General features: G+C 40.7%; 1 protein-coding gene across 2 annotated transcripts in view; it reads left to right on the forward strand.

Moving 5' to 3' along the window:
- The window catches only part of FOXP1 (forkhead box P1), a 488,623-nt gene that overhangs the window by 334,477 nt on the left and 140,334 nt on the right, over positions 1-13,812 (forward strand). For both annotated transcript variants that reach the window (XM_021695139.2, XM_021695136.2), the window contains one exon: positions 6,571-6,672. In XM_021695139.2, coding sequence (XP_021550814.2) covers positions 6,571-6,672 — 102 coding nt within the window. The remainder of the gene's footprint in view (positions 1-6,570; positions 6,673-13,812) is intronic.

Raw genomic sequence — 13,812 nt, forward strand, 5'->3', positions numbered from 1 at the left:
CGGGGGAGCAGGACTGTCGAGTCAAGTGAATCAACTACCGATGAATGTTCAGAGTCTATACCCTTATTTGGATTCTCATCAAATAGATCAAACAGTAACTGGTGCAAAGAGACTGTTAAAGGCTCTCTGATGATTTTTTGATGGTTGTTGCCCCCATATATTAAAATTTTAATGGGGGAAGTGGTTTTTCTTTTTGTTTTTTACTTATGACGCTATTAACATGATCTGTTACAGTGCTTTCTTTTTATATCTAATATTTACACAATCAATCAGAATCTTTCCTTGGGGCAAATCCCTCTATGAGATTAGCTTACTTTTCCATTTTCCTGTGATAACCAAGTGCTCCATTTGTAAATCACTTTTCCCACATTTGGCATTCCTATTGGAGAACTTGCCTTGGAGTGCTGTTGATTCTGTGTGAATACATCTACACATCTAGTCCTATCAGCCACTGTCCTTTCTTTTTTAAGTGACCCACAAATGTTCTTTCCATCCTGCCCTGGAGTGATTACTATGTCTAAAGGGAGGAGGTGAGGGGCGCCTGGGTGGCTCAGTCGTTAAGCGTCTGCCTTTGGCTCAGGTCATGATCCCAGGGTCCTGGGATCGAGCCCCGCATCAGGCTCCCCGCTCCACGGGAAGTCTGCTTCTCCCTCTCCCTCTGCCTCTGCACCCCCTGCTTGTGTTCCTGCTCTCACTATCTCTCTCTGTCAAATAAATAAAATCGTTAAAAAATAAATAAATAAATAAAAAATAAAGGGAGGACGTGATGGAATTTCTCTGCATACTCAGTCCCAGGTCTGGCTACAGTGGGATCCTTAGATTGTGTTAAATGATGAGCACTCTTATTAAGATGGTAGTTAGTTGCTGGGTCGCACCAAGATAGCAGATTATTTTATGGGGGGGAGAGAAGCTCTCTAGAGGTACTCTGAGGCGCATCAAGAGGTTGAGAAATGAAGAGAACATAATTTCTTTCCTCCTAAGCTTCCCATGCTGCATTTTATTGCTAGCTTTTCCTCCCACCCCCATACACACAGTGACTGTTGATTAGCCTGGGAAATTATCTGAGAAACAGGTTTGATCTTGAGGGGTGGGGAGAGTCTAGGAAAAGAAATTAGAGGAAGGGTGGCTGACTCAGAGCAGCCTTTGAAGCTGGAAGTGGGACAACTTGTCAGGGCAGACAGGAAATAACTGACTTTTCTCCACTGGCCAATAGTGCATGCTGTCTTCATTCTGATGGTGTTCGGGACCTCACACCCAATTGAGGAGATTCACTCTGAACTGGTGTAAATTATCTGTGAGAAGAAACACATATTCAAAGTTGGCAACTCGTTTTAAATAGTTGCAGAAGCACACTGATGTATTTTGTTTTCACGTCCCAGTTCTTTCTGGAAAATCAAATAGGACTTTGAGCTTTAAGAACAGTGCATTAGTAAGGTCCATGCACGTCAGCTACCTTCTAAGCTAATTTTGGGCAACTGAGGGCAAGCCTTGTTTTTATAAAATTGTGTCCAGTGGCATCTTCGGGGAATCTCAGAATACAGATAGCAACCCAAGGCATGGCTTGGCAAACTTTCCCTGTACAGGGCCAGATAGGAAATATTTTAGGCTCTGTGGACCATACGGTCTGTGTTGAAAGTACTTAACTCTGCTTTGTGATACAAAAGCAGCCATAGACAGTATGTAATGAAACAAACATGACTGTGTTCCAATAAAACTTTATTTGTGGATACTGAAAATCGAATTCCATATACTTTTCACATGTCACAAAATATTCTTCCTTTTATTATTTCCCCAACTATTTAAATACATAAAAACCATTCTCATCTCATGGGCTGAACACTAACAGCTGATCAGGGGGATTTGGTCCATGGGCTATAGGTTGCTGACCTGGGACCTAAAACATGGGGGTTAGTCCTTTTTTTGAGGACCTCCAAATATCGGTGCTTATCTCAGGCCTCATCACCAAGTGTTGTGTAAAAACTTGCATGAAGGTTTTCTCCTTCTCCCAGTTTGCTTTATGTATATGTGCATGCTTATTCAAATCATATTTTATATAAACTTATTGCTGTTTCTTAAAATACAGTAAACATGTTTTTGAACATTGGCTACCTTAATAAGCATGCTAAACATGGGGATACCTAGCCCCTAAAGTATAAACACCTGCTCTGAACTTCAGCTATAAATAGCTCAAAAGTTGTAAAGATGCTTATGTATAAGTATAATTTGTAAATAACAGATGGCACTTACTAAGAAAGTGAAGGCCCTCGAGAGAATGACATAATTTTGAACCAGTAGAATTGAAGGTGTGTCAGAAATGCCCAGGCCCCAGTTAGCATAAGAGCATGGCCTGCCAAACTAGCAACGAAGTACCCACTCCCTGACTCTGAGTACTCCAAGCTGCTTGTGGCCCATGGAGTGTTGATCATAAGGCAACTTTGACCCCTTGTACCGACGGGGGCATAGATGGTAGCCAAGGCAGAGAGGGAGGCTCTGTCCACAGATGAAGACAGTACATGCATACCTTCCAGCCCTTTCCTCTGTTAGCTCACAGATCCATTTATTTTATCCATTGGAGGAAAATAGATGTGAGTGTGTGCCTCTGGGCTTTAAGTGCCTGGTTTTATCAGTCACCCCCTTTCTATGACATGTTCAAACTGAAGCCTTGAATCCTGAGCATCTTGAAACCTGAGCCTAGCACTCAGTACAGCACCAAGTTGTCAGTGCCAAGCAATTGTCACATCTTTTATAAAGGAAGCGTTGACTCAACCCAGCCCAGGAACCACCATCAATAGTAAAAGGTCTTCAGAGATGGGATGGGGCCTTTTAAGTTATTTACTTAGCAGTTGGTCTGGAACTTGAGTCAGAGTTGATCCTTGCTTCTTAAAAGAGAAATTCTTTCATTTATTCATATTCTTTCTCTTTCTCTCCCCTCCCCTCACTAACCCTCTTTTCTTCTCCCTCATACACACACAAACACATATATCTATGCATCTTTTTATTCTGTATCCAAAGGATCTCATTTATCTTCAAACAGGATAATGTAACTTCTCTCCATATGGGATTGAGACATGGTTGTAAAAATAAGAAAAGTCCATCCTCACTCTTCAGTTGTATTGGAACATATCTCTGAGGCTGGCTATCAAGTAATCATGTATGGGTAACTAGTGTTCTCTGGTGCAGTTTCCAAAGGGGATCCCATCAGTCATTCCAAATTTTCCACCGACCAACAATGAACAGGACAATAAACATTTTTGACTTTCTACAAGCAGTAATACCAGAGATACATATTATAAGTTATGTAATCCAGCTCATATTATAATGATAATGCTCAAATGTGTGGTCTTGTACACTAAGGATTTATTTCTCTTCTTTTTTATGACAATTTAAAATCTAGATTCAGTGATTTACATACACTGGAAATCGGAAAAGCAAATGCCCTTTGGTGGTTGATTTCACAGCACTTTATAAGTTCTAATAAATTATCTTTTAATATGCTTGTTGAGACCTCAGTTGATTTAGGGGTTGGGGAGGATAGGTGTAATACTTTGCTCCAACTTTGTTCCCATAATCAGGATAAGGCCAGGGAATTATTGTGGCACAATCCATAACAATTCAGATCAAGGTGAATAATTTCTACTAGTATTGCCTCTCCATCCCAGATATTTGACGTTATTTTGCATATTTGCTTTCATTTTGAGAAGAAAATTTGGAAGCCAGTTTGCACATATGTCCATCTTGTATTCTCTCTTTGGTAGTTTGACTGAAATATCACTTGTGTTCCTGCAAGTTCCTAAGCCTTTTCTCCCTGTGCTGCTGTCTTTGAGTATCGTCTTTAGCAGGGCTCGGTATGAAATGCTGTAAGGTAGCTGGAGTTCATTACATGATTATTTAAGTTCATGTGCTCCACGTTGGGTCTAAAAAAAGATGTTGTACACCTAAATGACTTTTTTTCCCCCTTAAAACCAGTAAAATAATTGCAAGGATTTCACTAGCCAATTTTGAAATGTATAGAGCCAGCTCAGTAAACATTCATTGAAAACTTAGGTTTGAGTCTTATACTTTCTTTTGCTCAAGTACACTTATGAGAACATAAGAATAGTTGTGTGTGTGTGTGTGTGTGTGTTTTAAAAAGACACTAGATACCATCCCTTTTGCCAAAATGAGGAGTTCACTGTACAGATTCTCTGAGACTTGGTTATTTAAAAACTGAATACCTGTTCTCCAAATACTTGGTGAAATATGGTAAATAATTTTAACAAAGATTTGTGACTACGGAGTTTGCGTCATTTTGCTTTGCTTTGCTTGCTCTGTCTTAGTCTCGAATGTCCCTAACCTTTCTCCTCTTCCCTACCGTGTCTTCCTCTGCACTCTTTTCCTTGTCCTCTACAGTTCCTCTGCCTGCCTTTCCAGGTAACAGCCGGACCCTTCTTTGCTGATCCGTTCATTACTCGGGAAACTCTGAAGCAAGCACTTAGACTATGTAGCAGTTCCCTTTTCTACATTAAAAAGCTGTAAGACTACCTCATGTGAAATAGTTAAGAGAACATATATAGTAGGAGGAGAGGCTTTTGCTCCTGCAGGCACCTTGCAAAGGGGACTATTTTTCTTATATGATATAAATGAAATCCTCACTCTGCCCACTTTTACACCTACGCATGTACTGAGCGTCTCCAAGGAGACAAGGAAACCCGGAGTCCAGTGATGGTGAATCCTCCTCAGAGACAGCAGGCTGGAGTCTCGGGCAACTCTCCCAGGCGTCTTGGCTTCCAGATGCCCCTCTCAGACAGCCTCTCTTCTGGAGGCTCTTCCAGGCAGGCTTTCTCGAACATGTCTCTCCCTTCACAGATGAAATAGCCTGTACATTACATCTGAAGGGTTGTTGGTGGTGAGTTCAGTAGGCAGAAGGCCTCCCTGGGACAAGGGGATGGGTGTCCTAGGGAGGTGGGACGGGAAGGTTCCATCTTTCCCAAGATCTTTCCTTTGTCACCCATTTATCTGTGCATCTGTTTCATTGCCTCCCTTTGTGCCTTTTAGACACAAAGGCACCGCTCAACCTTATAAAATGTCTAAAAAATACTCTTTGTTACAGTAGTACAGTTATGAGCTCAGTTTAGTGAAGTTGTCCTTTTAGAAGTACTACTCTTGCTGATTCGGCATTTCTAGGTGTCTGTTCATGAACGATCCATCTTCTTGACCACTCTCTTTTCCCTTCCCCCTGAGTTCAGTGCACAGGGCCCTCCAGGACATCCTGCCTTTCCCTCATTCCGTGGTGTCACTGAAACATTTTTTGAAACTACGTACATTATTTTCTTATACGAATGAAGTCTTTACTTCTCTTTGAGAAACGCACTACCATCCTAAGTCCATTATGCACACTTTCAAAGACTTCTAGTATCAGATCCTTTTGCTGTGGTGACCACACCTACCGGTGCATCTTCTTTTAGGCACAAATAATTAGTTACTATGTAGAAATTATTATTGATGTAATCCCCAAGAAATCCCATTCTGTTTCTAAACTCTAAGCACATCATTTAATGAACATTCTTGACATGTCTTGCACATGAACATTCTTGGTTCTCAGCCAAATTAACTCGAATAGCCTAACTTCTCATGTGATTTTCTAGCACACTGTCTGCAAACTTCAGTCTTCTGTTGCTGATCCTGCTGCCCTCTTTGGAAAGGTGTGGCTATTATTTTTGACAGTAGATGTTCTCATGAGGGTTTCTTGATGACACTTTTTTTTTTCTTTTTTTACTTGAGCTTTTAAAAAAAGATTGGTCAGTCTGTATTTTGCACTTGGGAGGACTCTTCTATTTACCTTTTGCTTTATCCCCGGTTCATATTACTGCTTTAGTTTCTGCCTTTAAATAAAAACCACCTATGTTACGAGCTTAAAAGAGTTGTTTTGTATTAGGCATGATTAGTTTTGTTCACAGGTACAGATTGTACCTTTTGAATTGACCTAGAGGTCACATTTGCTACTTTTTTTTTTTTTTTTCTTACACAGTCTCTTCAGTTCACCCTCGGTATATCTTACCTTATTTGATCTTCCTTCTCACATACCTTTATCCATAGCGTGTTTCACCATTTAGCTTCTCCTCTTTATTTGGACTCAGAAGAGGTCAAAGTCTTAACTTTTGACTTGAGCTCTCAAGTTCCCCCAAGAAATATTGGGGGATGAAGGTCCCTCCAAAAAGAGCCCCATTGTTGTCTCCTAAATTTGTGTCTTTTGTCCAGGTCCTTCCTTGCTGCTCTGCCTTCCTTCCTCAGGGTCCCAGTCATTCGTGGTCCAACTTCTGTCACATTGATGGCAGGAATAAAGCATCTGCTTGGGTGGATTGTGATGCCTAAGGAGCTGGCTATGACATTGACTCCATCTAAGAAAACGTAAACCAAATGTGGAAAGTTTCCCAACTTAGGCTGGTGGGAAGTTTTGTTGGCTGTTTCATTTGCCTGGAAATGTGAAAGTCAGGATCCCATCCTAAATTGTACTTCCTGGAATCCTTTATGTGAAGGAATCCCCGAACATGGGTACTCACACAAACGTGTTTCTTCCATTTTTCCTTCCAGGCACTTCAAGTGGCCAGACAGCTTCTCCTTCAGCAGCAACAGCAGCAGCAAGTTAGTGGATTAAAATCTCCCAAGAGGAATGACAAACAACCAGCCCTTCAGGTGATTATTCTTTTTTGAAAAAACTGACATTATACACTATAAGCCATTGAGAAGTGGATTGTGTTGGGAGTTGCAAATCACGTATGAAAATCTTCTGCAGAAGGTGCATTTTTTGGTTTACCAGCAGAGGATGACATTTCGGAAAAGATGTCTATTCAACCAAGAGTGTGTTTGTTGGGAAGAAGATCTCCTAATGAGTTGATGTAATAGGATGAGTAGTTGCAGGTGTGGGTTGCTTAATAGGCACCACGTAGCACCAAGGAGAAAAAATTCCTGGTACTCAAGATAGGTCACCTCATCCTCTCATGATGGGGCTGGAAATGCGATACCCACACACATAACTTTAGTGCAGTGGTTTTCAACTGGGGGTGATTTTACCCTCCCCCCACCCCACCAAGGGACAAAGGGCAATGTCTAGAGAAAATTTTTGGTTATCCCAGGGGGTGCATGGTGCTCCTGACAACTAAATAGAGAGGTCAGGGATACTACTTAAGTGGTCCTACACTGCACAGGAAGATCCCCCACAGCACAGAACCATTCGTCCCAAAGTGTCAATTGTATCAAGAACTGTTAGGAGGACTGAGGAAGATACAGTACTTTTACTATACCTAGTCATCAATATAATACATATTTTGTTCTTTAGTGGATGTTTTCAGAATATTTCTGGATCATTAATGAAAAATGGCAGGCAATTTTTTTGTAAAGGTATCAAAAAAGACTGTTTTAGCAACTTCTGATTTCAGCCCTATTGGGGGCAGGGGCTAACAGAGTAGAAAAAGGAGTTCATAAAAATCTAATTTGGATTTTTGACTTGGAGTAGAAAATTGTAACAGAAAATTCAAAGAAACTTGATGGAGGGTGTTCGTGTTCACATCTGAGACAGGGCACTTGCAGGTACTACGTGATTCAACTGCTTCCATAGCTCAGAGTGGGCATCCTCAAAACAGGAAGTAAAGATGAGTTTCTCACACTGGACATTTGGGGACAAAACTTGTAAATGGTAGCTGTTGGGTATAACTTGGCACCAGTGACTTTGACCATGAGGTCAACCCAAATTCCAGCTTGTGTTTACTTTTCTCAGATCAGAGTGAACCAACATCAGTTCCCAAATTATCCTGCAAAGATCTAACTGATGTTTCGGGAACAAGTCCTAGTTCTTTTACATCTACTTGGGAAGCCGTCACTGTCTAGGGCAAGTTTGGCAGTAAAGTAACACTGGATGGGAACAGTTGGATGACCATGTGCATTGTTGACTAACACTTCCAAAACCAGTTAGTTATTTGGTAAATTGTCATCACCAATCCATAGGCCTTGTCATGTGTGTAAGTGCTGGGGACATTTTTAATGAGATATAGTGTCATTGAGGTCCCATGTCAGGTGCTATAAGAAGTGCTTTGTTGTGCAGATGTCTTAAGAACAGTTCTGGAGGATGAAATATGACTGGGTTGACCTTTCAGCTGTGAGCTTATTTGTCAGGATTCAAATAAGTTGAAAGGATCAAACTGAACAGTTTCTGTAGTCAGACTGGGAATTGTGTTTCAGAGGTCAGCTGCAGAGGCCACATTGCAGATTCCAGAACATAGCCAATTGTTGGTACATATTAAAGTGCTGGGGCATCTCCTGCAGACAGAGACACAATTAAAATTCTAATTTATTAATGTATACAGGGAACTAGCCCAGCCTGTCACTCAGTGATTCAAATGACTGTCCATTCTTTTTGCCTCCCTCTTGGAGCTCTAACAGCCTTAAAAATACTGTGAGTCCTCTTGAATTTATCAGACCTCAAGTGCATTGGAAAAATGACAATATATTATTGGGGGGGAGGTGGGAATCTTACACGTAGTAGAGCTTTGGTTAGGGATAATTTTAAAAAGTACACACATACACAATCTGTCTGATGCACTGCTCTTCAGTATTGAATATCATATGTAATTTTTTTATACTAGACTTATATTCCCTCATACTTGCTTTTTAAAGACATATGGCATTTTTAGGTAACTTCTTTTCCAAGATGAACGAAGTTGCTTTAGGGCTAAATATATGAAGTAAAGTTTCAGGGGATTTCCTTTGGAGGGCTCTTTTTCTTGCCCGTTATAAGGTTTTTAGCCACCAGAAGAGTATGATACAGAGAGCTTCATTTTTCTTGGCAAAGACAGTGTCAAAACCAACCTAACACATTCTGCTGAGCACTTCAGTCTGTATAAAAAGTGCGGGGCGAGGGGGCCATCTTGAATGCTGGTTTTGCTAAATAAGATGTTTTGAGTCCCTTCCTACCCCTCCGTGGGAGAGTTGACAAGCATAGAATTTAGACCAGCTTTAAGAGCTGATCAGGGCGGGGGGGAAATAAAGAGTTGGTTGACTGGCTGTATGTGTGTGTGCGTCATGTGCATCATAGACTGCGTCTTGTCAGCTGCCTGGTAGGGTCATGCAAATTCACCAGGCTTTATTAGGTTGGCTGGCCTTCCACAAACAGAGAGGAGAAATTACTAGCCTAGGTCACATGGTATATACTACCTCCTTCTCAAAATGTGTATGGAGACTCGGTGATTCGCGGTAGGAATAACCTTCACATTTAAAGAGATCTCGCCCATTCCATGTCCTCGCTGGGGCATCTCAGCCAGTGTGGCTCTGAAATGAAAGGGAACTCCTATCACAAACCTTAACAGTGTTCATTTCTGTTCTTCATACCCTTCATAACCACACTGAGAGACCTATTTTAGCAAATTTCAGATATTCCGCATAGAGGAAGGCTTGACAGGGAAGAAGAATTTGATCTGCTGATTGCTTGAGGAAAAAAAAAAAAAGAAAGAAACCCAAATCCTCAAATATACTGTGACTTATATTTTAGGCATATCTCACACTTCCCTGCTTTATGTTTGGCAGCGTTCTCCAGTTTCACAGGCTGATGATAACAAACAAAAGAGAATGGAAAGTTAGAGGAGGCTCTAAGTGGTTACTCGATAGAGATCACAAAATGTAGTCAAACATCAGCAATTTGGACTAATTTCAGGAAGATGAGAGTAAATAAGAGAGAGGAACGCTCTCTCCAGATACACATGCAGAACTCAATCTGAGCTGGCCCCATTCTTGGGCGACGTGTGGTTTACATAATGCAGGCATTAATCGGGTATAGATACTGCTTTTGAAGTTCTTAAAAAACATTCTACTTAGTAACCTAAATCGCCCCTTATTTAGTCTCTGGAGTTGTCTTGCAAATTTTTTATGAATGATACAAATGAAAACTGAAAATTGGCCCCATTGTAAATTCAGGATCAGGAGGATCTGAATTTATTAAATGCAACTTGCTGAGCATTTCTGCATCAGCCTCAACGCACAGGGCGTCCTGCTGATGTTTATCCAGATGAAACTGCCAAGGGTACAGACCCTGCCTTCAGGAGGCTTATGAGTTGTAAAAGAATTAACAAGGTTTTGCTGCAGAAAAAGAAAATTATATGTGGGTAAAAATAGTAGGCTTGCTTTTATAAATATTTATATGCTTCTGAAGATTGCTTAAACAAGTGAAATAAATGCTTAACGGTGCAGGTGTGCTCATAACCTCGAAAATGTGTAACTTTACTGGCTGAAGATTAATTTGTGAGTAGATGAGCAATTTTATTGATCGAATTTTGGAACTTTGACCACCGTTTCTGGGTAGTAATTCATTTTGGTTCTTTAAGCATTTTAGTTGTTGGCACGAGTACATAAACTGGAAGGAAATCAAATGACACATTTTCTCCTAAGAAAGTAAAAGTACATGTGTATTCTGGCAGCATGAAAGTTAGGAAAGAAAGTAAACCTTGTGTGTTGCTTACAGCGGAAAGCTGACCACAGTTTCAGGCCGTCTATAAAGAATTTGAACTTGAAACCAGTCATCGGAGATTTTCCCCTCCTGCCTATCCTTCCCCTTCCAAGGTTACATCATGTGGGAGCCCCTCATCCAGGAGGCCATTTCACTGGAAGGAAGGGTAGTGAAATCCACTGGAAGTGCAGCCGTGTCATCCAGTTGGAAGCTCGGGATTATAATAAGGACTCCTGCTTGAAGCGGAGGAGGTTAAAGTACAAGATCCAGCAGGTGTTTTTTTTAGCATTTTTATTTGCAGTTACATAAAACATGCTTTAGGCAGCATTTTTGCTTTGCATTAATGCCACATATAATCTTAGTACCCATATCATTTCCACGTTATTCACTAAGGAATAAATTGGTAAGAGGAAACCTTTAAAGGAAACTACAATTTTATGTTGTAGATAGTGAAATGGAATGGTTTTGAAATACTGACCCTTAAACAATATCCCTATGCACGGAATTAGTAAAGCGGATAATTCAGGAGAAGGAGGCAGATTTTTTTTTCTTTTCTTAAATGTCTGGAGTTAGCGTTGTCTAGAATTGGCATCCCTGACCTTAAATTGATAAGAAGTGTCGAAATTTTGGTAACTGTTGAAGATGTCATTGTTACCACATGACTTTGGAGAGTCCCAAAACCCTAAAAAATGAATCTTGATAAGAAACAATAAAATAGAAATGACGCTTTGAAATGGCTATTAAGTCTTACAGATTACACACACCGTTAAAAGTATGATAGAAACAGTGACCCCGGCCCCTCAGAAAAAAACGCATCCACACACAGAATTTTGTATCCAGTTATAAGGGTTTCCTGAACCTCAAGAAATCCATCCTGTGACCTAGGTCAAATACTCTTGCTTTCAGAATTTTTTTTTTTTTTCTAAAATAGTATGTTTTGTCCTTGCCTCCAGATTTCTGATCTGAGCTGTAATGTAATGAATTAGCTTATTTTTGCTATTTCAGCTTCAGCAGTATATGGGATGAGCCGGTGTCCCAGTCCTTCCAGGATATCCCTGGTCTATGGCTGGTGCCGGAGTGTGTTTATTGACATTTCTCTTTTAAAGCATCCCAGTTTGGACATTTAATTATATGGTCACGTTACCAACATGCACCTAAGCATTAAAATTCCAGTGTGATGCTAATATTTTAAATGTAAGCATGTCACCATATGCATAGGTCACTATAGGCAAAGATAATTAATGTTTAGTTAGTGCTGAATGTGGACCAACCCCATAGCTGCCCTGTAATATAGGAACTGTCCTTAAACTGTGCTATGGATAAGGAAAAGTAACTCACAGAGGTTACCTGACTTGCTGCAGAGCGCACAGGCAGGTACAGCACCAGGGTGGGAAGCCAGGTGTTTTAGGACCACGGACGACCAGTATTGCCATCAGGAAGTTCACTGCAGCTTCTCCTTCCATGTACATTTCCTCAGTAGCTACGGAGCGCCCCGTTTGCCACCAAGAAGCAAATTATTTTTCCATAGCATAAGCAAAAATAAAACCAAACCACCAAAAACCAGTTCCACTGGAAATACCCGGATTTCAGTTAAGGGGACTGAGATCTGTGTCGTTATCCTAATTGTCACCTTGTCTCTGTGTGCGTCTCAGAGGTGAGCAACAGCAAAGAAAAGTTATTTGTCATGCTCAAGTCTGAAGTGCTCTTACGAGCTTCCATGTGTTGGAACCTGGAATGGTATGTTATAATCATTGTTGGGGCTAGGAGGTGGGGAGGGACAGGGGAAAAAAACATACTTGACTGGTCAAAAAATGTGTAAATTGCTGACAAAATGACACATGTAATTAAGAGTGCTCCTACCATTTTACCTTGTGGTTTACACCTCCAGTGTTGAAAAAGAGAGCGACTCCCACCTCACTAATTACCATTATCACTGAAATGCTAGGGTTGGAGTCATTAGCTCCATGTGCATTTAATTAGAGGAAGGCTGAAATTGGATTTAACTTATTACTTTTTCATGGATCACTTTCTTGTCATCACTTCAAATTGGATTGCAGCCCCAGGTAACTAATTATGAGAGCCACAGGATCAAGAGTGAAAAAAAAAAGGTAATTAGGAATAACACTGTCGGACCCTTGCTGGTCGTCCACTTGCGCTTCGGAAAAAAAAGAAGGGGGGAAAAAAACCCAAGCCATATTTTGTAGTATTACAGATTAGGGAGTTAGAGGTGTGCCTGGTTGTGGGGCATCATGGGAGTCCGTCACCACCCAGAGTGGTTTTCTATGATATACAACTGAGTTGAAGATGTCGAACCGACATGGTTCCACAGTCAGCTCCTTAATACCTAGATTAAACTTGTAAAAGCAACAGATTGCTTGTAGGTATGAGGCATCTCAACAACTGTGTAGTCTGGGGGCCTCACATATATGATTACAACAAAGCTGTCAAGATGCCTCTGAGCCGAAGTACAGAATATTTTTAAGTACAGGGAGTTAGAATTTAATGAACGTATTAATGTTCCAGAAACATCATTCATATCTGACAGGAAGACCTATCAGTCAGCACAACAGCAAGGCTTAGGGTTTATACATCGGGAATTTTTGTCAAAGTTTCCAGCAGACCGTAATATTCAGACCATTTACTATGCTTCTAGTTTGTTCCCTACCCCACCCCAGTGTTGTGGATAGGCTTGCTGAGGTTCTGTTTCTCCTTCCGCCCCCATCGAAAATACTTTAAAACAAATTATATTGTTTCCATGTGCAGAGCAGAATCAGAACTGCAAGCAATCAATTTTATTGACATCGTCTGAAAAAATGTTGGTGACAGTTCGAGGATGTGAAAGGGTTGGATTTTTAAAGTCGCCGGTACTAAGTGGCCAAAAAAAGAGAAAAGTTGTTTTGTTTTGTTTTGTTTTTTTGAAATGTAATCTCATTACTCAAAAGAAGTCCTGTGAGTTAGACTCTCCCAAGAAGGTATTCTTCTTTGATAGACTGTGATAGCATAATGAGAAGACTTGTTATCAAGGCTCTTGGTTTCCTTAAAGGGAGAGAAAAAGCTTCCCAGAGATGTGAATCACCAAGGAAAGATGGCTGGAGTTTTCTTAAGTTGTTTAAAATTGGTTTTAATGTTCTGTTAATGTAAGCAAATAATCATGATTCAGTCTTGGGTGACTTTCAAACCTGGGTAAGTGGGACTTGCTCGTTATTTTTTCGGGACTGTAGGGAAGTAGAGACCATGATGTGCCTACCTGAGAGACGCCACCACATTATTATTCCCCAAGTGATAAAATGCTCTTCCTGGAATTATGAGTCCTTTTCCTTTGTGAATCTTCAGAGCAAAAT

Source organism: Neomonachus schauinslandi, chromosome 1 (genome assembly GCF_002201575.2).
Source record: "Neomonachus schauinslandi chromosome 1, ASM220157v2, whole genome shotgun sequence".
Classification (NCBI taxonomy): Eukaryota; Metazoa; Chordata; class Mammalia; order Carnivora; family Phocidae; genus Neomonachus; species Neomonachus schauinslandi.